The sequence below is a fragment of the Scleropages formosus genome, chromosome 18 (genome assembly GCF_900964775.1).
Source record: "Scleropages formosus chromosome 18, fSclFor1.1, whole genome shotgun sequence".
Taxonomy (NCBI): Eukaryota; Metazoa; Chordata; class Actinopteri; order Osteoglossiformes; family Osteoglossidae; genus Scleropages; species Scleropages formosus.
Window position 1 is genome coordinate 14153828 of NC_041823.1, and position 25838 is coordinate 14179665.

At 39.7% G+C, this 25838-nt stretch overlaps 1 protein-coding gene across 1 annotated transcript; it reads right to left on the reverse strand.

The window, feature by feature from the left end:
• Nucleotides 1-2931: 2931 nt before the first annotated feature.
• On the reverse strand, nt 2932-25115 carry c4b (complement C4B (Chido/Rodgers blood group)). The gene is made up of 41 exons (XM_029245908.1): nt 24969-25115; nt 24215-24404; nt 23362-23536; nt 21803-21873; nt 21433-21521; nt 20922-21004; nt 20627-20714; nt 20311-20440; nt 20073-20211; nt 19140-19252; nt 18873-19034; nt 18235-18405; nt 17617-17802; nt 17094-17243; nt 16399-16531; nt 16126-16197; nt 14103-14315; nt 13475-13586; nt 13317-13387; nt 12832-12971; nt 12478-12693; nt 12252-12303; nt 11926-12015; nt 11546-11752; nt 10993-11068; nt 10657-10855; nt 10161-10265; nt 9341-9503; nt 8188-8402; nt 7911-8069; nt 7334-7393; nt 7151-7241; nt 6393-6576; nt 5903-5993; nt 5553-5627; nt 5335-5437; nt 4721-4810; nt 4499-4591; nt 4258-4341; nt 3761-3893; nt 2932-3384 (listed from the first exon to the last, which is right to left on the reverse strand). Exons 1-41 carry the CDS (start codon nt 25034-25036, stop codon nt 3243-3245), a joined length of 5184 nt encoding a protein of 1727 aa, XP_029101741.1. The 5' UTR covers nt 25037-25115; the 3' UTR covers nt 2932-3242.
• Between the last annotated feature and the right edge of the window lie 723 nt (nt 25116-25838).

Sequence of the window (25838 nt, forward strand, 5' to 3'; positions counted from 1 at the left end):
GGCAGGATTTGGCTTCAGTTTACAGTTTATTGCACTAGGTTTAGGTTTGGCTAAAATTATGACTGGATAAATTAACTCCACTTCCTCAGCCCTGGGTCCTACTACAGAGAAGTAGCACGAGGGAAATATGTAAGGATCCAAATCCCACCAAATGCTGAAATGTACGTGTGCTGTATATGTGCACTATAGTCTATACCACATAACCATCATTTATCACTTACAGTACAGTTTAGAATCCAATCAGCTGGTAGTGTTTCATTGACACCAACTCTTGAACTTGCAAGACAGCTGGTCAATGTCTTATTAAGTGCCTACTTGAAGTATCCTGATGGTACCCTTGGAAATGCATAACTTGAATTACTTGAGTCCTCAAACGCATAAATCTGTAAAGCCCAAGTGTTTTGACTTTGGGAGGTGTTGAGTAAAGCAATACCCTGGCAGATTACCTAAATCACCATCAGTAGCACTTTTTCTCTAAATTAAAATCATTTCAGCTTTCTTAATTGTCAGTATGATTAAGTAGCAACAGTCTATCGCTATTAATGCACATTTTGCTATAAATATGTGCAAGGCCATTAAAGTTTGGAAGAATTCTGAGTTACAGGTGTAGTTGTACTTTTCTTACTGGGCTTTGTACTTATCTGTCTGAACATTCCTGCTATACTTTGAACCAACCACAATTTGAACAGTCTTAGTAATTTTTTCAATAAATACATTTGTGGTAAGTGTGGCCAATGGAAGAAGGAAAGAAAGAGGGGGAGGAAACAAGCACGCAAAGCACAACAGGCCTCCAATCTCCCAGTCACTAATTACCAATTAAAGACTCCTTCCAGTAGGGTAGGACATGAAAGATCCAGAACCTGAAAGTGTGATTGGATTTGGAGCCCCTATCTATCCAAGTGTCCCCCAGAAGAGTTGTCCCCTCTACCAACTGCTGCACCTTTATTGCACACCCGCCATTCATACCTTCAGTAAAAAGTTACCCTATTTGCACAATACCTAAATCCCCACCTTGTCCTGCATCAAAGAACCAGGCGTGTGCTATAACAACTTGTTTTATTAAAAATTCATAAATGAAGGCACAAATTGTAAACTCATATCTTGACCAATGAGGCTAATTTGTTTCTATACCAACAATAATTATTTCTAATTTTTAATGTAATTCATTCATTCATTCATTCATTCTCAATAACTACCTGCCTATTGCTGGATCATGGTGATCCCAAATCTGTTTGTTTTAATGTGCTGGAAGGAGAAATTGTGATAATTTGATTAATGCCTTTGAGTTAAATGATGAGCTTTTTGTATGAAATGGTATGTATATTTACACAAGCTGCTGAAGAGATTTTTCATAAACAGGTCCCCTTTATCTGAGGAAAGGGGGTGTACATCCCCATGCACTGTAAATGCCAATTTGGTCTTTCAATGTACACAAGTGTTCGTGAACTACCGTATCTGTAAGCAGGATGAAAGTAGATGTTATACTCAAGATGTGATCCCCCGGGAACTAAACACAAGGTTAAGAAAATACATGTGTGAGGTCTGAAAACTGTGCTGATCTGAACAGACCTGTATTTTGTGACTGTGACGTAAAGGGCAGCTGGGCTGTGAACTAATGTGTACCTCACTCTCTCGCCTTCGACCTCTCTTTGTGGGTGTACCAAGAAATGACAGATTTGCAGTATATTCTAAAACCATGAAAGGCAAACAAATAAACCTCAGGGTTAATGTCAAAAACCACAGCAGCATATTTACAGTTTCTACAGGAGCGCACAGAAAAAAACCTACTTCAACAAACTCCTCTATTGATTATTGCTGTTCTTTAGTGTTTATGTAGAATGTGGTAATAATGACAGTATTGTGACTTCATGTATTGCGATAATGACCTGAAGACAAATTCAATGGCTGAGTCAGTGTAGCAGGAGAGAAAGGAATACACCAGGTGAAATAAGTCGTAGAATAAGAAAGGCCTGGAATCGTAGAAATGCTGAGCAAGTGAGTGAGAGTGCGGTAAGTGATGCAGGAACATTTAAAGTAAATAGGTGATATATGTCTGAGGTGTTCCTAGTTACCTTATCCTTATTGACTTAACATTAATGAGAAGTTTCATGGCAGCAGCAAAACAAGGAAGGTGTTGAATTTTACGTGATAGAAGTCTAAGCCAATGCTCTCATGGTGCTTATGTTGGACTGTTCTTCTAAGATCAAAATAACATCAACATATAAAATAGGCTCCTGCTCTTGACATTCCTCCTTCACCTCCCTTCTCCTTTGGCCTTCATGCTCTCTTTTTACAAGTTTTGCTCCAAACTGGCAAATTCATAATTCCTTTCTCCTTATTTCACTGTGATTGCCTTTTCTAGCAGAGGTTCTGTCCTCGAACCCTCCTACTGCTGTGGAGCACAATAAACCCAGTGGTGCAGTAGTCTCTAAATGTCCAACTTTTTAATACCATGAGTCCCAGAGCAGTCAGTGGACATGTCTATACCGTGCTGTAATAACCTCAGTACTGTTCCTCCCCACCCACTGCTTGTGTAAGGGGTTTTTATTCACTCACACAGAGAGGCCTCTCAGATTTTTGCCTGCCGCAGGATGAAACACACGCCCCCCAGAATAAAGAAAATAAATAAATACTGCATAAAACTCAATCTGAGGTCTCAGCTGCAAGAATTTTCAATAACTGGCTAAATCTCAAAGGCAACATGAGTGACCTGTCAGCTTGTTTTTGTGTGTGTGTGTGTGTGTGTGTGTGAGAGAGAGAGAACAACCAAAAATTGTAACTTATAAAGATACTGTAAGGTTTTCGTGATGGTTCCTATATAATAACACTAACACATGTAATCACATACAAAGGAGAAATAAGTATTTATTCATTTTATTATTTGCATAATTCAATCATATAATTCAGAGTACAAAAAACAGGGAAAATCTTTGCAAAGACAAATTATATATCCTTGTGTCTTGTTCTTTAAAGGTAATGACGAGAGTAGTTGTCCAGAAATCTAAGCGGTAGATCTTCCAGAGAAAAAAGAATTCCAAGTATTTTCCTTTGCAGTGACTTTTTTTCTTTTTTTTACTGTTTAACTGTACCTATATTATGCAAAAAAAAATAAGTAAAAGACTGAATATCATATTTTGGACTTTACTATTGTGAGTGTTTCCAGAGGCAGTGGAAAAGATGATATGTTTCTGAAAATGCATCAGTATGAGCTGATGTGCCTTCCTGCAACATATGTCTCCTTCTCACTGACGACATCCTTCCTTCTGGTACTCAGACATGAAATTGTCCAGACCCCTGCAGAACAGCTTGTTTGGTGTTGCCTGGCATTTGCTATCAGTGGGCAACTTTTCAACCCAAGTTTCAGAGTCCAGCAAATATTGCATCCTGAAAGGTAAAAAGAGAGAGAGCACAATCAAGGCTGGGTGGGGAACTGTGCTTTAAAGGGATTCTTAAAAATCCCACTAATTACAGGTGACACAACAGTGAAAACCTAAAAAAAAGCAAAACAGATTTCATACAAAGATAGCTTTAAAAATAAAACACATTTTACATTGTATACATACCAACCAATATACATGCAATATATTTGTTTGTTTTACACCTGTATATGAGTTGTATTCAAGTGAACAGCATTATTATGACTGACAGCATGCAAAAATACAACATGTTTTTTTTTTCCCGCTGACTTGTATGTCACTTTGGAAGAAAGCATCTTGCACATAAATAAATGTTAAAACATAAAGTTCACAAATGCACTGACTGGCCGTAGCTGTCAGTGGTGGAGCCATCCTTGCCCATGATGAGGAAGCTCTTTCCCAGCTCCAGCTGTCCTTTACAGTGGAGTCTCTTTGCAAATACCCGGACACTGCCCAGCATGATTCTGTCGTCAGCGGCTGGGAAACAAAGAGCAGGTTTCAAATCATATTAGCTCCCACTAAGTCAGATCAGTACTCATCAGGGATTTTGTCCCCATGAGAAAATTTAGACTGAGAAAAAAATTAAAAAATAAAATTCAACATAAAATTTTTGCTCTGGCTCATGGTGTCAAAAATAATAACACACATTTTATGACTATGCTAAATTCCAGTTATGTTGAAAAAATTAAGTTCGAATTACTTTGACTTATTGTGCTATAATTTTTACATCTTCTGTGAACATAAAAGGAGCCATTAGGTAAACTTTATTTTCATTTTGTTCATGAATGATAATTGTCTTCTTTGTGTAAATTTTGTATTACAACTTCTTCCTGCTACCTACTAGCTCGCAGAACGTCTTTCACTTTTGCTTGATAGAGTTCAAAGCCACTCATTATAGAGATGTTATAAACTTCAACTTTATAACCTGAAACAAAACCCAATGTTAGTCAACCACTACATAGCAAAAATCATGCATACATAATTTCATGTTTTGTGATGATAGTAATTAAAAAACATAAAAATTAACAACAGCAACACTATATGTACTTATAATACAGACACCTGAAAAAATTCCAACTTACCATAGTCCACAGTTGGGTGGTAACAAGCAAATTCAAAGCGGTCCTTCTTTTTGATCTTCATCTGAACTGTTTTCTTCTCTGTGTAACAGGGCCCTGTAAACAATGTAAATTGTAACCTCAGCCACATGTATGAGGTAAAAGTTCCTAATCATTAAGTGAGATTCTAAAGAATGACAGATTGAAAATGTGCAATGCTGGCGGCTAGATCCAAGCGTGGCCTACTCTCTGCACACTGGCACACCTCCCCGGAGCACAGCGTAGACACCATCTTGCTCTTTAGGGGCGCGGCGTAAAAAATGGAACATCTCCTGTCTTCGATACACAAAAAAAGACAGTCAGAAGGATTCGCTCTCACATTCTGGCCCTATATCAATGTTATGTAAAGGCCGGAATTTGTGTAATTGGGTTAACTGGAAATCTTCAACATAATGACAGCAAATATTTGCTGCAATGATGTAATAATATCTCAACACCGCTGAGAAGGACCCTGTCAGAAATGATAGGTTCACTGCCCTAGACCATATTGTCACCGTCACACTGCTGCACTAATACTTGTTTCCAATGTGATGTTTCTTTGTTGATATCTGTTGCTATTATTCTTGGTTTTTCCTTTCTGTCTCATGATCAACACTGCTTTTCAGTGCCAGCTAAATCAATAAAATGTAAAATGTAATTGAATTTATCGCTATTCAGAGATCATCTTACTGATTTTAAGATTTTAAAACATACAGTACACTGTAATTTTACTGTTGCACATATATCATTATGTATGATATTGTGTGTTATGTAAGACTTTTGTAATATATGAGTGACGATGGTTCTGCGCATTGAAAAACCTGGTTCATAGTAGTCATAGAATGTAGCTGGAGCAGGCTGTACTAATCCTACTGGCACTTTCTGAACGGCACTAAATCCAATGCACTGTTCTTCAGGTTGGATCTGCAATGCAATATAAACAGGTACATTGAGTAACTAATGAATGAGCCAAGTGACCCTTAGTGTGTATACGGTTTATGTGTTCTAAGTATCTGCATCATGATAAGAGTGCATTCACCTCGTTAAAATACAGGATGACTCTGCCGTATTCAGTCTCGTAATGAGAGATGTACTGATCAGACAAAGCCTTCAGCTGTGGAATACAGAGAAGTAGTTTTCAGAGCACTTGTTTCTTACCACAACTTCAATACAAGTACAGAGAGCAACAGACATACATGACATCTGAAGATGATCTCATTTTGTATTTTTTTCAATTAATAATTTTGACCTTCCATAAACAGCGTTGATGAGTTAGTGCAAGTTTAATGCCATAAAAAGATAAAGGCAATGAAATATGGTGATGACTTTTTTTGATAAAAATAAATGTGACAATGATGAGTTTGAGTTTTGGGTTATGATGGAGTTAACCTTGTCCAGATCATCCCTCTGTGCCTCAAAACCACTTAGCATTGTGATGTCGGCGATGGCCATTCCTGAGAGGTTCCTACTTGGACTGTGACTGTGACACAGAAAACAAAGAGAGCAGAGTGTGGACTTGGAGAAAAAGTTGAGTAATGAGCGCAGAAACTGCGAAATGCAACTTTAACAGGTATCTGGGATGTTTAAAGCAGGAAGCAAGAAAGCAGAAATGGATTAACCAGGAAAATAATCAGAACCAATCAGAAACAACACAAACAGTTAGACATCCATATGAATTATTAGAAATAACAATTTCAAAATACATGACAATGCATATGTAGTAATTCAAAAGCAACAACAAAGCTGAACACTGAAAATCAATAATGTTTTGTCATAAGGAGAAAAGAAACTATAAATTAATTAAAATAAAATTTTATAGACTTAAATTATAACAATTTTACACTGATACTGACATGGTTCAATAAGCAGTTGAACTGACCTGACGCAGACAGTGTATTTCACCGAAGACCCATCGGTCTGCTCTGTTTCTCTCCTGTGTCGGCTGCGAGCATCAAACCACTCGATTTCTGAGTGAGGGATGCTCTTCTCTTCCTCATCCCGTTTGTCTTCACCTTCTCCTCCCGCACCATAATAATCATAGTCGTAGTTCTCGATCACCTCAGCTGGACCAATAACAGCATGAGCAATGAAAACTAAAGAAATTTTTTTTTTCAGATAGATTTCCTGTGTAGTTCAATAATGGTTTTATGGTAGTGTCCTATCTTATTTCTATCTACTAATCACAGGTAGTGTTTAAGAAACTCCCCTGTAATTCTTTGAAAACTATGCAACAGTTAGGCATGGCGGTGCAGCGGGTAGCGCTAATGTCTCATATAGCCTGGAATGTTAGGATGTGGGTTCAAATCTGGCTCAGTCTATGAGAAGTTTGCATGTAAGGAACATAGAGATAAATACACATTACAGGTAACTGAGTTACCAGTTTACCTGAAACACTTCTGGACTGTGGGAGGAAACCAGTGCATCTGGAAGAAAATCACCTCAACATGGGGGGGAACATGCAAACTTCAGACAAACTGAGCTGGGCCCAGTCTCATGTCCAGATGCACAACCCAGATGCTGTGAGGTCCCAGTGCATCCTGCTGTGCCACCATACCCACTATACATTGAGATGTAGATTCTGGTGTCACAATTGAGGTTAAAGGTCATTCCCTGCCAGTCGGTGTTTCCTTCTCTCACCAGTGTATTTAACTTTTCCTTCCACAGTGACCTTGATTGAGAGAAGCTCGCAGCCCTTATTCGGCTCCAGGACATGGAAGGCCTTAACAACCTGCCACACAACAAGCATCAAGAATCATCAAACCCATCTGATGGGTCTAACCATCGTCTATAATGCTGTAAACGTCTCTGTGTTTTTCTTACCTTCAGCTTGGCTTTCCCCTTTCCTGTTACCTCTACGTTTATGTTGTTCCCCAGCAGCCTCTGTTGGGATAGACATGCAGAGCACAGTTAATGTTCCATTAATTAATTGCTTGTCCAATTCTGGGTCATGATGGTCTAGAGCCTATCCCAGAAGTACATGACAGTAGGTTTTAGGCAGTGCTCCCCGAACAAGACACCAGTCCTTTACAGTCTAGACTTTTACATTATATTTATTCATTTAGCTGATGCTTTTCTCCAAAGCACTTTACAAGGTGAAGTGACCTACAGCTATTCACCTGTTTATACAGTTGGGCAATTTAGGGAAAGTACTACAGCAGCAGGTGAATTCTAACCATCAACCTTCATATGCAAAGGCAGCACCACTAACCACAATGTTAGCTGCCACTTTTAACTTTATTCAAAGAAACTTAGAACAGGAGGAACTGTTAAAACACGTTCCTAGTCCCGGTGCCTTTTTCAAATGAAGGTGTTCCAGCAATGCTTGGGGGGTTCTGTTCCATCATTTAAAACCCTGATTCCATTCCAACAAGGCCCTGCCCAGCCCCCTTCACACTACCTTAAGCTCTGTCTCCACTTTCTGTTCCTTCTGCCCCAGGTTGAGATTTTCTTTCTGGCTCTTGCCTGGTGCATTAAACTGTGCAGTGATTGTTGGAGGAGTCTGAGTTGGCCTGCTTATCACCAGATGAGAGAGCGCCTCCAGAGCCACAATGGTATCCTGTCAAACGGAGAGTCAAACAGACTGACAACAGCCTAATTTGATTCTCAACATGATTCTTTTAGTCGAACATGACTATTATATGTTGAGTAACACTAGCATTGTGCCTTTCCCTTACCTGCGTGGACCTGAACCCCCCGCCGTAGTTCTCTTTCTCAGAAAGCCAGCAGGCCGCAGAATCTGCCCATTCCAGCTCCCCATTGGCCACGGCTGTCAGGAGGGCATAGGCAGTGGTCTCCACGGTGATGGCTTCAGGTGGTGGAACTGCATAATGTTTCACTTCCCCTGGCAATCTCATATCAGCTTTGGAGCGCCACATCCTACAGTTTCCCTCTGGTTAACGAAGAAGAGAGACATTACACCTTTAAAGGAAGCTTTTCAACATTATTAATACATGGCCACCAAAGTAAAGTACAATTGGTGTTTTATCTACAAATATTTGTGCACTACATGTTTTAATTGCATAATCCACAAGTTGGTCAGAAAGTCATATTTTTAACTGAAGAAAACAAGAGATATATATATAAAAATAGATTCTGTGATTTGAGGTCTGAGCTTATGCATGCAAAAGGAAGCAGTTCAGTCAATTGTTTATGAAACATGGTACTTAGCCTACTCTTTTTGCTTCCAGGGATATTTTCAGTAATTTTTGTTATTTGAATTTTGTTTATTTGTTACAACACTTATGTGCAATGACTAATATTTTTTATACTTTAAATAATCCTTTCATCAGGTTGCGTACCCTAACATCATCAGGAAAAGGAGTTTGAGTTATGATGTAACAAGAGAAGAGCTGGTAAGAAATCTAATTTTTTGTTAAAGGTTTCTTGGATAGTTGCATATACCCTAGTCCAGTAATCTTACTGCTTTTACATATTTGGCAAGGAAACATATTTAACGTTGTGGTCAACACCAGAAGTTCCCTCTGTAAATAGGTGGATGACTTAATAGTTTAAATTTCTGACACTTGAAAAGTTGGCGTTTGATTTGAATGAAAATTGTAATGAATTCTGGAATATCCGGACACCCTTCTGGAAGCTATCAGAAAGTGCTGTGTAATCATACCTGTGATAAATTGTTATCTTTTGCGCCTGAGCCCTCGCTCTATGTATGTGGACATATTTTCATTTTCTCTGTGTACTATTTCTATATGTATGCTGTTGTGACCCTGTGCTGCACATAGAATCAAAAAAGTCTTTCATTGACAGCAGGATGTTAGATACACCTTTTGGCCCTTATATGATAATATACTAACAATACAAAACTTGTACCTTTAGTGGCCAGCTCTTTCAGTCTGCTCCATGCAGATTTGGCAAGTGTTTTATCATTTTGGCAGACAGATAAGCAGTAGGCTGCGATAGCCACAGCATAAGGCCTCTCCAGAGATGAAAAACGGGACTCGATGTAGGCTGTAGCACGAGAAACACTGTCCTCCTGCACAGTAAAACACATACAGTAATTATTTCAACACCATTTGTAATTTAAACAACCTATTATAAGGCACACCACAGAGTAGTGAAAATTAGATAGTATATTTGCACATACACAAATATCTTACACAACACTGAAGAGTAATTCTGAGTGGCTGCACTGAACTTCTTGAATGAGAAATTTGTAATATTTCTGAATTTTTTGTTATGTTACAAAGCTAATAATGTAATATATGCATTTCTAAAAGGTGAACAATGAACCATGTAATTATTTCTATGATCTTTAATGAGAAGAGATAGTGCTGTGAAAATATTGTTTACCTGATTCTATTAACACTTCAGTTTATTTACCCCTTTAAAAAAGTTAGGTGTAATTATTTTTTTTTATCCCAACTCTTATTTTCAGGTTCAGTTTATATACTGTTAGAACTGACAGAAGCATCTGAGCAAATTTAATGTCAAAAAGCTGCAAAATTATAGTAAATTGGAAAACTATCAAATACTTTTTCATGACACTGGAGCATTGCGGCCAATTGAAGAATGAAAAAACCAGTACAATGCAATTAGCTGTTGTACATCCATGCTGTATTTTTAACTCTGTATGAAGACTTTTGCCAGTTCATGAAATTCATTTTTTTTAATTTTTTCCATCTTCTCCTACCGCCTTATTCTTTGTTTCTCCAGTCAGATGGTGGAGAGAGCGTTTCAGAGCGATGGTGACGAAGGCTGTGAGAGACACGTCCCCCTCAGTGCCACCTACCCCTCCCTGCAACACAACATTTTATAGTGAGACTCTGCACAATTAGTCGAGAAATCACACACAAACCCATTATACAGCAGTTGCTGTATAATATCAGACCTCATATCCTTGTCTTCTGGACAATAATTGGGTTTTCTTTTTCTCAGGTAAAAGAAAATAACTCCAGCACAGGAAAAGGTAGGTAAACAATTTATCTTTGAAAACTGACTGGTTTCAGTTAAGTCTTTAATTCATAAAGCAGATTTAAAACACACACACACACACACAGAGAAGAGTAAGATTTGTCCAATCCTGTAGTGTTACAGTACTGATGCAGCTTCAACTGCTGCAAGGAACAATGAAGCCTGTGCAGAAGCAGCAGTGATGAAGAGCTGATCTTGTTGTCACACAGCTTTACCTGCATCTCTCTGTGAATGACAGGGTGGGGGTCATTGAAGCTGCCATCTTCCTCACTCTGCTTTGAGATCAGGTACTCTACCGACTGACTGATCTCTTCCACAGAGACAACATTTGCTCCCTGCCTCCCTTTCTCCCCCCTTCCCTCCAGCTGTCGATCGGCTACCAGACTCAACACTTTGACAACCTGGGCAGTCAACCTGCAGGGATACACAAAGGGACATGGGGAGGGAAAAGAGAGAAAGAGGAGATATTTTTTCAGCAGGAGGCCTATATTTTAATTAAACTGTCAATAAGCAGCATAAACATTTCAAAAGGAAAAAAACAGAGGACAGACCAGATGCTTGAGGGCCTGTCCAGCCAAGCTCCATAAGAGGCATCGTTCTTCTTGAAAGTCAAAATTCTAGAATAACCTGAAAAAACAAGGATGGGAGCCATTATTATGTTATATTACACTGTAGGTAATTTAAAACTATAAAAATTCTTGAAAAATTTATTAATTGATTTTTTACAAACCGTAAGAATGAAAGGTCTGAATAAAAGGTTAGATGACTTTTGAAGATGTTTCTGTGTTAACTATGAGCCCTAACTCTCTTTTTAATTAGCTTAGTTTAGTTGTACAGATATTTAAACACCTGTACTATACTTATACCTGTCTTTTTTTTCCCAAGCAGCTAGAATTCATGCGGCCTTTAGTTTAATATAAAACAATAAAATCGAGTCTGAATCTTCTTGGTTGTGCAAGAAAAAGCTGAACTTCCAGAACCGTACGAGTAACAACACTTGTTAAAATTCGAGATAGGAAACTGTTTCATGAAAACACAGATTCTTCCAATAAAAATCTGCATATGACACCTCCTTTTCATTTCCAAAATCAAGTGTGTCCTCACCACCCTCCACATGACTGAGGGCTACATCCCTGGCCCCAGCGGGCAGGTCCATCCAGCCCTGGGTGTGGTCCAGGTAATGAAGGGCGAGGGCCGTAGGGGACAAGCGGATCATTGTCTGCTCTGCACAGCCCATGGGGGCTCGGAGGAGACCATTTACTCCTGACGGTGACAGCAGAGGCAGTACCTTTGCTTTGTCAAATACTCCACCTGAGGGTTAGATGACATTACAACATTTAAGAGCACACTGCGTATGGAACTGAGAGGCACTGTGCAGCCCTTAAATTTGGCAATACGTTAAAGAAATGGACATCTGGTGTGGTCGATTATTGGTTATTTGGTGTGGTGGGCTAAGTTCTCAGATAGGTAGTAGAGTTTCAGACCTTCCATCATGACGAACAGGTTCGTGTCAGAGTCAGGGATGGTGCTGTTTGGAAACTGCCCATCAATGAGAAAATTCTGCCTGTTTCTTCCTGTTAAAAGATAAGAGAGAAGTTGCCATGTAAACTGAAAAAGCTTAAAGGCTAATGTTTTCTTCTTGGAGTTTCCATGTAAGTGTACCTACTCCTGCTGCTGAAACTTCAGGTAACTGTTACACATCCCAGTATCCCACCACCCCCATATTCACAGCTATTGACCCCCTTAAACAGTGTTTTGCTTTAGTAAAATGTTTTCTCTGTCACTAAAATGCATCTTTTGCCTCCCTCACCATCCAGGTCAATAAAATGAGTCTTCTCCTCTCTCTTCACTACCCCTTCTGTCTGCAAAATGGAAAAGTGCAACAGAATTTTAGCAATACTCTCAAGAAAAGGTATTAAACACCAAACATGTCATTCAATATGAGATGCTAATAGTTGCAGAGGTCATTTTGTAAATATATTCTTCAGATACTCCTTTATGTGCTGCAAACATTGCTCATGTCTTGGAAGACTCACCATGACTAGCAGCTCTTTTTCAATGGCATCCAGGCCTAGTTTTTCTTCAGTGTCATATATGAGCAAAGTTACGGGGATTTTTCCTGTGATCATGGGAACCGCTGGGAAGGTCACAGTCTGGGGGGAGCCTCTTGATACGTTGACATTGACGTGGGAGAGCATGGAGGCAGAACCTGGTGAGCAGAGACCATCCACTCTTTTCATGTGGACTGACAGCTGATGGAAGAAGAGAGAAAGGTGAGGGGAAGACTGCACAGGAACTGTTCACATATGAGCTCATGACAGGTACTCTCAAACAGTTTCTCATCATGTTTATTGTGAAGCATCACTCAGCTTATTAATGACAAATACTACCTGTTTTGTTTCATCACCATAGTTGTAGACAACAGCAACGATGGAAAGCTGCTCGAATCGCTTGACAGAGTACGGCAGACGCAGCGAAACAAAAACTGTCTTCTTTGCCATCAGCTTACAAGGCTGTGCTACACAGATTCCTGCAAGAAAACATTCAGTTTGGTATATTGTTGTGTGGTGTCACTGACCGTTAAACAGTTCCAGCCACAGCAAGAGGTAATGCAGGGGAGGACAAGTCTAGTTAGTCCCTCACAAAATTGTGTTTAATGCCAGATTGACAGTATTTTTTGCTACATAATGCAAGGTCCTCCTATTATTTATTGATATTTTTGTCTAATTACAATTATATGCAGCTCCCTTGATAGCAAGATTAAATGAAAAATCAGGGCAGTATAGCAGAGGAAAATAATCCTACAAAACTCACTTCCAAAATGCACAAGACTATAAGTGACTATAAATGATAAAAAAGGGTTATACTTTGTTACCGTGGGATGCAGACACACTGACAGCTTGAATCTCCCAGGTTGTAATTGAATCAGGAAGAAACAGGTCATGCCTAAAAACATCAGAATGAAAATTTCCCATTACACTCTAGTGCAGCTCATGCAAAGACCACATGTTCAAGGTACCTTCCTTGCAGTACCTTCTACTCCCATCCACCTGGATCTCTTCAAAGGCAAAACTGGGTGGAAAGTGGCGCCGAATGTTCACAGTGCTGGAGTCAAAGAAATCCTCCATGTCTGTTATGCCGTGTGCTGAATAAGGGAAAAACACAATGAGTATGGGGTGGTCACATGCCAGATGTCAGTCTGGGCTGATTTCTGTTCTGTTTCATTGCTTAATGAATTACAAAATTTTAATAACTTTCAATGGGTCAAATGAAAATGCTTCTCAAAAGAAATTTTACCAGCTTTTTACCACCAGCATATGATTCTGATTGTTATAAGACTCTAATAGTATGTGGTTTAGCAAAGACTGAAAAGTATTGTAATACACCTAAAAGTCTGTTACAGACAGACATAATAATTGAAAAAACTTAAAATCCAGAATTCATAGATGCATGTATTACAACATGGAAGAGTTTCAGCTCATGTATGACTTCTGTCCAGTGATATTTTTTAATATACAAAGTCACTCAACTCTCATGGCATCATGTTCTCCAAACATTTAACATGTTTTTTCAATGTCCCACACAAGCTAAAGGAAGCCGCATAACGGAAAAAAAAAGCTCTCCTCTAATCAGAATGAGTTGCACATCAGGCAACACTCACTCCTCCCATGTTGCTTCTTAGCCTCTTCCTGCCTCTTCAAGTCCCTCAGCTTGATCCCTTCGCGGCAGCAGTCCAGGAAGACGTTGGTGCAGTCCTGTCCCTTCCCTCTACGGGACACTCTCTTAGCACGCTCTTCACAGGTGAGCTGCATAGGAATCAGGGTGAGGCCATCTCTGCAGCATTGCTGGAGCTCCTTGCTCACGTAACTAAAAACTGGAGGAAGATTAATCTCAAATTAGATCTTTTTAGGTCTTACAGCAATGCCTTAATCAGATTAATGCCAGGACATTGATGAGGCCATTCAATAAATTTCAGGTAGTTTTTATTCACCCATTCTGATTTTGACTTGTTTGTATATTTTGGTCTTGCTGCATGACCCAGCTGCATTTCAGCTTCAGCTCACAGACTTATGGCCTGACATTCTTCTTTAGAATCTGTTCATACATAGAGGAATTTTTGGTTTCTTCAATGGAATCAAGGAAGCGGGGTCATGTGGCAGCAAAACATTCTCATATCACCACACTGCCCCCACCAAGCTTGACTTCAGGTTCTTACTCTGAAGTATTGTGTTTTCTCCACACTATTAGGGCCCAAATCATCCAAAATTTCTATGTTTGATTAATCAGCCCACAGAACATGCTTCCATACATTTTTAGAGACATCCAGATGCTTTTTGGCCCAAGCTTTCCTGTTCTTTCGAGCAAGCAGTGGTTTCTGCCTTGGCAATCTCCCCGGTATACCATTTTTACACAGTGCCTGTAAAATCGTGAACATTGACTTGAGCTGAAGCAAGAGAAGCTTGGAATCCTGGATATTGTTCTAGGCTACTTTTTTGAGCTCATCAGTGATTTTCCTCCTTGTTCATGGAGAGATTTTGCCAGGATCGTCACCTTTCAGTAATCCACTGATCCAAATTTTCTCAATTTGATGAGTATGATTTTAACCATGGTTCAAGAAAGATGAAGTTCTGCAAGACACACACAATGTCTAGAAGCGCTTAACCCAAGAAGGGGTGCAGCAGACTGGAGCCTAACCCGGCAACACAGGGCATAAGGCCAGAGGACACACCCTGGAAGGGACACCAGTCCACCACAAGGCACCCCAAGCAGGACTCAAACACCAGACCCGCCACACAGCAGGCACCGGCCAAACACATTGCACCACTGTATCTCCCTCAACTCAGCAAGAGATCTTCTGAAATTTCAGAGATTTTGTTTGAGTGCAACTTGATGTGCCTCTTCAAATCTTTGTTTTGCAAACTTGACTTTGACTGGTGGGGGTTCAAATGTATGAAAATTGCATTTGACAGGCCTGGGCTAAAGCAGGCCTGTTTGTGTTAAAAAGCTGACTCTATTACTCCATTCATTGAGGTGATTAATGTTATAAGGCAATGACTTTTTCACACCTCTGATTGCACATGTCATTATCTTCCACACCAAAGTGAAAACAATACACACACACATTTTCAGAACCGCTTGTCCCATACGGGGTCACGGGGACCTGGAGCCTACCCAGGAACACAGGGGCGTAAGGCTAGAGGGGGAGGGAACACACCCAGGACGGGACGCCAGTCCGTCGCAAGGCACCCCAAGCGGGACTTGAACCCCAGACCCACCGGACAGCAGGACTGTGGTCCAACCCACTGCGCCACCGCACCCCATGAAAACAATACTGATGTGATATTTTTCTCTCTGACGCCTCATTCATATCCTACTGGAACTGAAAAAAATCTGTTGAAATGTAACACCAAAAAGCTCCAAAACAAAGAAAACCGCTTCACAGCAGTGTAAACATGGGAGTTCGGAAAATGGTAGATATGTGTTCTATTAATGAGTTTGGTAAAACAATGAAGTGTACGTGTCATTTTAGTCTATAAACATGATTAACAGCAGACTAGTCAAAATAAGGAATATTTAATCAGAAAATATTATAGAAGAAAATGTTTATGGAGATTTAATAAAAAAACACCAGCAAACAGTTATTGCAGTAAAACTCTAAGTAAATATTTGCGGCCAGGACTGACCTTTGGAGTTCATGAGCTGCTGTAGGTCAAGGGAACGTTTCTGGCGTCGGAAGCCAGACTCACAACCAAAGCCTGTAAGCAGAATATACCATCAGAAGTCCTGTTCAGGCAAACATTCATTCTAGTAGTGACTTCTTCATAGAGCAGCCAAAATGGATAGAAAGGCCTTTCTCATTTTTTCCATTTTGTATATAAATTGCTATTTTGTGACTTGTTGTTTGCTTATAGGTGCATTGCTCATGCTATGGAATTAAAAAAAACACAGATTCATACCTATTCTCATCCTTGATTTGACTGTCTTAGAGTGAGAAATAAAGGACAGCCCAGCATCATTGAAAACATTAGCCGTGTCACTGCCCCCTCCATACGAGCAGCCCAGGTCATAGGACTGCATGGAGGCGAACACCTGGGGAGAAGTACAAGCAGTACAGCTAAAATGGCTTTGTGCAATGACTACCTCTACACAGAAGTGTGTAGTATATGTTGCAATTCAATGCAATGATATACCAGAGTGTATTACTGTAAATAAACATAAACCTATGATTGAATCGCTGCTGTTCTTTTCATAGCTGTATCAGATTAATTTGTTCACAGCTAAAAAGTTTTCCGTTGTGTTGCACACACAGTTAATTAACTGCTGTGGAACAACTCGACAGTGATTGGTAAGGTGATATAGTCATGCAGCAAGACTTCCGGACAATAATCTTGTAATCAATCCTGGTTGTTTTGTCTTTACATTTAAAGAACAGAAAATTGACCTGTTTTTCTTTCCACAAAAAACAACAAAATGATTTCCATCTAAACAGTATAAGTTAGAAATACTTGTATTTTATCTGCTACTGTATACACTGGCCCCGATTTTTCTTTAGTGTTCATTCTTGCTAACATTTTGATAATATTTTTTTTAACAATTACCTTTTTTTTTTACAGAAATATAGTGGATATATAACTACATTCCTTACAGTTACCTGTTTGGGGGTTAATCTGTTGTGGACGTTCAAGGCATAGATGGCTGTATCAACAGCCAGTAAGGCTACTTTGGCTTTCTGCCCTTCCAGGTTTATATCCAGCTTGGCTAGCTTGCCTGGTATGTGTTCTTCCTTTGCACTCAGCAAAATCTGTTAATAATGTCACAACAATGTAATAACTGCTTCATCTCCAGCAAGATATCAATGGAACATTTTCACAAAAATTATTCTTTCTTTCTTTGGTAACTAGAGGTAATGTAGAGCCAATGCAGATCACACAGACTCATAACGCTACATATTTTTCTTTTAACTGTACTTCTTTAACTGCCTTGTGAAGATGCATCCAAAAAGCATATATGAAAAAAGTTTACTATTAATATGATGAACCTTTACGCTTTTAGAATATCATTCACTAAAGCACTTCCTGTTCTGAATGCAATACACCGTATCAGTACAATATAGGATTTCAGGCAGTTTTTTTCAGTGCAGTACTAATACTGATTGTATGTGGTTATTTTCTCACCTTCCCCTCACAGACGTCCTCAACGTCCACCCACACTGAGTCCGCTATGATGTCACCTGTTTGGTCATAGTAGTAGCCAATAAGGCGGAAAGAGGGAATCAGATCACTGCTCACGGGGAGTCTAATTTGTACTAATGGTCCTGATGGTTCAGAGTTTTGTGCTCTGAGGACTCCTTTACTAAGAACCTGCAGGACAAATATAAATTGGGATGTAAAAAAGCAAAAATGCATTAAAATGTTATCTCAATGTTACAGATACAAAGGACTGCTTGATTGAAAGGAAGAGCTGAATATATCTTACAATCATAAAATACTATGGTGTTACTAATACCACATACATGTAATACCTCAAGAATGAACACACACATACATTTTCTGAACTGCTTGTCCTATACAGGGTCATGGGGAACCAGAGCCTACCCAGCAACACAGGGCATAAGGCTGGAGAGGAAGGGGACACACCCAGGACAGGACCTCAGTCTGTCGCAAGGCACCCCAAGCGGGACTTGAACCCCAGACCCACCGGAGAGGAGGACCCAGTCCAACCCACTGCACCACCGCACCACCATGCCCACTAGTACCTCAAGAACAAATTATTATAATAACTCTATCTCTCACCAGGTAGTAAATCTGGTTACCAGCCAGACTGCTTCCGACGACATTGAAATTAACGATGACCTCCTCCCCTGGGGAAACAACCTTTGAGCTCACATCGATGTACAGGTAATTATTGCTTGATGACAAGGAAGGAAACACGGTTTTCTCAGAAGGATGATTATCTACTGTCACCTGAAAAGGAAACAAAGAAAATATTATACACCAAAAAGTTTTACATTTAATTACAAATTTGTTATTCAACACAAAGCTCCTTTAAACTTACTTATTTTTTGACAACATATTTATTCATAGAAATGTTATCAGACAGATTAATGGTGTATTATGTGAAGATCAAGGGAAAGGTGAATGGTGTCGAATACAAACAAATTCTGGAAGAAAACCTGTTCCAGTCTGGAGCTGGTGAGAAAATTAACTACTACACAATGACAATAAGGACAAGCAACAACAGAACAACCCACACAGAGAAGCAAATGTTCATGAGTGGCCCAGTGAAAATCTAGACCTGAATAAAACAGAAGGTCTGGAACCAATGTAGAAAATAGTTAATGAAAACCTGTCTATGAATAGGTGTGTCCAAATTTTTGAAGGGTACTATGTATAATACTCAAAGCTGAAAGGAGGTGTCAGTTGAAACTCACTTTAACAGTCACTGGCCGATCATTAGGAATGTTATTAAAAACAAGGTGTGCTGCCCCTTCTCCATTAGTTTGTACACTCTGGGGTTTCGCTGAAGAACCAGTCACATGAACATCCACAGGGACATTCGCTGCTGGAGAGCCATCTGGGAGGTGAACCACAGCCTGGAAAAAAATAAATGTAGAAAATCAAATCAGTAATCAAAGCTTTTCATAGTATTTCACCGGTGCTGTGTCAATGGTTTCATTAGAATGGTTAGCGTTCCTCACCGAGACGTGGAAGGGCACCCCAGGAATGAAGTAGGACCGTGTGCGAGACAAGTCCACAGAGAATCTCTGAGAAACAATGGGAATGAAAACTTCTGCTTCCTGCAGTTCTCCACCTGATGGAGAATAAGACAAGATGTAAACAAATCTAAGGATAAAACATTCTGATAAGACTGGTCTAGGGGGTTGCAGTGGCACAGGGGGTTGGACTGGGTCCTGCTCTCTGGTGGGTCTGGGGTTCAAGTCCAGCTTGTAGTGCCTTGTGAGGGACTGGTGCTCTGTCTTGGGTGTGTCCCCTCCCCCTTCAGTCTTACTCCATGTGTTGCTGGGTTAGGCTTCGGCTCCCCCAACCCCATATGGAACAAGCTACTTCAGGTGGTGTGTGTGTGTGTGTGTGAAAAGACTGGTATCAATTACCTTGATAAATGAAAGATTTGGTCAGAAAAACTAAACGTGGGTATGTAGGGACAATATGTGGGTATGTCGGTACCTAAGCTTTGTCTGTCAGCTCCTTGTGATGCGTAGCCTTTACGTATTTTATCATTGGCGATGTTCTTCTATGTTAGCATTTTCTTACAAATATTACAATTTACTTTGTTTTTCGACTTGTCTAAAGTACTGCCAAACTATTAATATGCGCTGTGTGGAGGGCAACATTTGTAAACAACAGCCAAATCTGAATCAAACTTCTTCTTTTACTTCTCTCTTTTCATGTCGTCTAAGTGGTGGGGCAGAGCAGTACTACTTTTGTGGGACAAGCACAAATGTGAGATTAATTTCACTGTGAGGGATCGACTCCCAAGCATAGAGTCGACTCTCGATTCCTTGCCGCTTGGAATCGGAGAATCAACTCTTTTTCGGATTGACTCCCAGCCCACAAACCAGCACAAAATTCCTGTCCGCTTGACCCTCGGACACCCAGTAAGCCCTCCTTACTGGCGATGTCGATGACAGTCACAGCAACGTAGAGCTGCGTTCTGTCCAGAGCCAACTGTGTCAAGTTAGCACTGCGCTCCTTCAGGAGGTTTTCTATTTGGAGTCTGAAAAGAGTGACCTCTGCCTCCCCGTTGTTCACCTGTCAAGGAACAAGAAAGTCCAGTTATTCAGCGCTGTATCAGAGGCGGTTCTCACAATGGAACCACCTGCGTTCCTCCCCAGCTGCCTCCCCCCTCACCGATCCAGACTTCTCCAACCCCCTGATGATGATGGTCTCCGGCTTCCTGGTGTCTGCATCTCCTGTGGCCTCTTGTCTCACTCCAAACCGGCAGTGATATGCGCCTTTTATTGTCTCACCATATGAGTACCTTCAGGAAAGTGAATTTTGACAGAAGGATTTTCAGGAGGCATAATAAATGAGGGATATAAATATAAAATTGTTAAAATATTGTTCATATTGCTATAATGGATAATAATATTTCACAGACTATACAGTGCCACTTTTTTGGATTTTAACACTGGTTAGAAGGTCAAGCTGATCCATGTGCTCTTACGAGGCGTGGATGGTGAAATGAAATTTTTCCGTGGTCACCAGGAAGTAGTTCTGCTCAGGCTTGATGGACACATCGAAGCTTGGCATGACTGACACAGCAAAGCAAATAACCAGCAGAAGAAATTATATACAAAACTTAACTGCACACTGAGTTAACATAAATATATCTAAGTATTCATTGTAAAGCTCTAAAGGATGTATGTACTGTGTGCTTTAATGGAGTGCAAATTTTTATTCTGGGGGAAAAACCAGTATAAAAGGCGTAGGAAGATGAGCACGACACATGTCTTCCTCACCAAATTTCTTTACTTGAAACTCTCGGGTGGCGGCGTTCTTCTCATCCCCTTGATAGTGAGCCACAATCCTCCACACACCTGGTCTAAAGTGTATTATAATCAGTACATCCAAGATATGTCTTATAATGCATTACATCACAATTCTATGGCTTTATAAGTCATATTGTATCTTCTGTGATTAATTTGCACACTTTATTACTATGGAAATATTAAGAATACACATATGATTATGATGTCTTGTACATCACTTATTGATTTTAGAAATTAGAATAATTGTAAAAATGTTATTTTAGGCTGGTACCAGTCTGCTACCGTTAACAATGCAAACGTAATGCAAAGTTAATGTTTATGTATAAAGTGTATTATTCAATTACCATTAAAACATTGGTTATTTTAGAAAAACAATATAAATAACTCAGCTGTTTATAAAACAGTCAATATCTTAAAAGCTTCATCCTAGGGCTAAATGTTCAGCATGTCAGGATGTTGACTTGGTCCTTAGATAACCCACTCAGAGACATCAGGAATGTTCAGTTTCCTGGAGTAGATCCCATCTGCTTCTCTTACAGTCCACGATGTCACCCTGTTCCCACCAGCATTCTGTCAGTCCAACAGCAGAAGGCTTTCTTAGCGGATAGAAACTACAAAATATGGTCTAATCTATCAATGCTGAAATTATGTTAGACAGTGCGTTGACAGTCACTGAGATCACTGCTGTCTGTCAGGATCAGCAACATTATTCATCACAGTTGAACCACTGACTCCGTACAAAAAACTGTACAGCAAAGTCACTGAAAGTAAAACACTTCACATAAGGAAATAGGACAGGCATTTTAAAAGCAGTAAATTTATCTTTTCTGCTGATAATAAAATATACTTACAAAAACAGAGATGGATATGGGTTCGGCATGGGGCCTCATGGAGTGATCCAGGGTAAAAATCCTGTATTTCACTGATTCGGTAAAACACAGAAGACTCTATTACTAACGTATTACTAAATGTACAAAAATACAAAGGTATTATGTCACGCAATGATGGTACTTAATGCTACCAATATATAATATTTTAATCTGCATCACTTTTGTGCAGAAAAGGAAATAGTGAAAACACTATTCATTTTTTAGCTGAAACACTAAAATTCCAGCAAAACCTTTAGGGAAAATTGTCAAATATGAATTCTTGACAATTATGTCATTTTAATAGCCCATTTACTACTTACACTACTTTTAGCAGTAGTTTTTCTACTATTATTTTTTTATATTTATTGTAGCATTATTTCATAACAATACCACACTTACTTTGAAGTTAATGATAATAAACTGGCTGGTGTTACTCAGCACATTATTCATTTAGTAAACTGGCCTACACAATGTGTTCTATATATTGTGAGCTGGTGGACGGTATACCTGTAGGATGGGGCAGGGCTCGAACTGATAGACCGTCCTGTAACTGTTCACCCCTGCCTCACCTCAAAGGAATAATGATGACCAGTTGCCTTCACGTGGGAGGCAAGCAGCCAGGACATTTAAAGCAGCTGCCATGAGTCGGGGGGGGCGCAGTGTGTTGGATCAGGTCCTCCTTGGGGTGCCCTGTGATGGACTGTCTCCTGTCCTGGGTGTGTCCCCTCCTCCTCCAGTCTTACGTCCTGTGTTCCCAGGCCGGGCTCCGGCTCCAGCTCCCCACAACCCCGTATGGGGCAAGCAGTTCAGACAATGTGTGTGTGTGTGTGTGTGTGTGTGTGTGTGTGTGTGTGTGTGTGCATGCCATGAGAGTCTAGAAGAGTGTTTGAGGGAGTTGGATGGGGAAGAGAAGGGCTTCAAAAAAGATGGGCCCAGGTTGGTGATATGCGGGCTATTTTTGTGCTCCCATTGCTGGATTGTATTGTGTTTCTTTAGTTCTTACTGGTATGTGGAGTTAAAGGGGCCGTTTCCCCCATTCTGGTTTTTGCCTTTGCTTGGGAATAAAAATTGCTGGAGAAAACTTGTCCTCTGTTTTGTCCACGTGGCCCCCTGTGTCCCACAATGGCCACAGTATACTCACTGACTTTATATCTACTTCTAACCAAGACAAAAACCCTATAAGGATGTTGTTTTGTAAATTTTAACCTGAGGGCAGCTCAGTGGCACAGCTGATAGCAGTGGTGCCTCACAGTGGCTGGGATGTTTAGTCAAAGTCTTTAGACTGTGTTTGGAAACCAGACCATCCAAAGGAAAACCCTGTGAAAATGTTCAGTGCTGTAGCACCACAAACAGAATTCCTGCTATTACAGAGATTTCATGTCTGGCTGTACTACAAAATTTTTCTGCAAAACCTTTATACCTATTTTTGTATAAATCCCTCTGTAATGAAAATGTTTTTAAAATTAGGATGACTTTCTTTGGCAGGTTATAATGCTGGTTAATTAATTAGAGCTGTGAGCAGGCAGGTTGTGGGAGCTCACCTGTCTGTGTGGGGGTATAGACAGGCTGATCTGTCTGGATGAAGATGTAGCCCCTGTGTTGAGAAACCAGCACTCTGACCATCTCCCTCTGACCAGGTCTGATCTCACACACAAGTGCCAAGTAGAACGGTGTTGGGTTCAACGTAGGAAGGCTTGACATTTTCTCTCTGTCCACCTGCAAAGAAAAAAATCTCATAATTAGTGACAAATAGTTAATTTTTGTCTATAATATATTGTTTCTAAAACACTGACTCAGTTGTAACTGAGACTGTAGATGATGGACTGAGCCAACATTTTGTTGTAGAATGAACAGTTAATTCTTTCTATTCTCTTTGTTCAGGAAAGAGGAATTTGCATCAGGTAAAAGCTGATTCATGGCAATCACTTGCATGGTTTCCATGGTAAGAAAGGGATAGTAAGTGGTTTACCATGATGTTCTCTGGACTGTGGGAGGAGCCCACATGAACAGGGTGAGAACAAACTGCTCTCAAACTGAGCTGGATTCAAGTCCAGATGCGAAATCATAACCTCGTCCCTTTGAGGCAGTATCATTACATGGTGCACCATCATAGCACTTTGACATATTTTATAATCATATAAAGTGAATCAAAGAGAGATAAAAGATGTAAGGAGTACATAAAGTTTCACCAACGTAACTTAGATGTGAGCGGTGAGTTGTCCATAAATCTGACTTTTGGTTTTTAATCACTTGTTCTAATTTCATATGTTAAATGAGCCTGAAATATAGGAAATTATATAAACATTTTTCAGTTTAACAAAAAAGTTCTTCTCACTCAGACTGTCTCAGAATCCTGTATTAATATTTATTCAGGGAGTTATTAGATCCTAATACCTCGAGTTCTACAACTCCAATTTGTTTCTCTTGGGTCATCTGAAAAGTAGCCCTATTGGACATCAGCAGCCCACTGGTCTCATGTTCCAAGTAGAGAAGTACAGGCTGATTGAGCAGGCTGGAGGGTAACTGAACAGATACACGCTCCTTCACTCCCACATGAAACACACTGGGAGCCGTCACCAGGAACCTGATGGAGGAAGACGAGGGAGCAAGTGAATTGCTCAAGTATTTCAGTTTTGGTGCATTTCAAAATTCAGTAGCAACTCAGTTAAACTGGCACATGTTGAAATGAGTCTTAGTCCATTTCTAATTAAAGTTCATTCATCCATTTTTATTTAAGTATAAAAATTAGTTATCCAAATAAATATTGATCTCATCAGTTATTGGTGTAAGAAATTATTCTACTGAATATGATTATGATCTGGTTTTTGGTATTGTATCTTAAACTTAAGTTTATTTTGCATGGATTGCAGGTAATCCCCTGGTTTGACACAAATCTGAGCTGTCAAAATACTACTTGAAACCACTTCATCCACACAAACAACAAAAGGATATTTATTGATTAAACTGAGTTTTAAACCACATAACATGGGTTAAAAGTGGGTAACATTGCTACTGAGCCATCTTTTAAACAAAAAATTTTCTTTCCTACTGTCTAAAATAATATGACTAAAGCTGCATATATGCCAAGCATGTCCCATGTAACTGAAACAAAGATTCTCAAATTCATGGCTATTTAAATAATACTCACATGTCCTGTGTCGAAACAGTTACTACAGAGAAGCTGAAGCACAGCAGTAGAACCACTGGAGACTCCATGGCTGTGATTGGAAGTCTCTGTCAGTCCTGGTAGAGCCGCATTGATGAGTTTCGGCACTGACTCAGTCTTTATAAACAGTACCCACCCCCCACCACCTCTCCCACCTTAATATTTAACCCCCGTTAACCCCTGTCCTATCATGTCTTCTCACTGTGTTGATTTATTAATAACACCTTCAACTCTTCAGAGGTCTCTGGTGCCATAATGAGTTGTGTTTCTTGCCTTGTGGTAATGAAAATGGTCTTGCACAGGATATAAAATTAGTACATTTACATGAGCACAGGGAAGATTATTTGAAGATAAAGCTTGCAATAATGTGAAAAAATTGGGTTTTTTGACAGTTGTCTGACTGACAAGGTTTTTGTAAAAAGCTCAGTAATGAGTGGTAAAGAAACATCTCCACAAACATGAGTGACAATTATGAATTGGTTGTGTTTTCAGCAAATAACTCAACTCTTGCTCAATAGAGTAGCAGAGCTTTCTGTCCCACTCATTGGTCAGTCTAGGTGTCCTCACATTTACCTTCTCCTCAGTCATGTGACTTCACAGAATTCGAAGAAGCTTGTGCCAACAGTGCCAAAAGTTACAATGTTTCTCCCTATTGTAATATTTGTTTTCGAAATACTTTTGTTAATGACATCAATTATCAATATGTTTTCTTACCATGTTTTGAAAAGGTCCAGTACATTCAAACATTTGGTCAAATAAATACTGAAAGTAAAGAATGCAATCCATTAATCAAAGTAGCAGACTAAAGATGTATATTTTCAAAATACAAAGCTGCTGTCATCCAAAAAAACC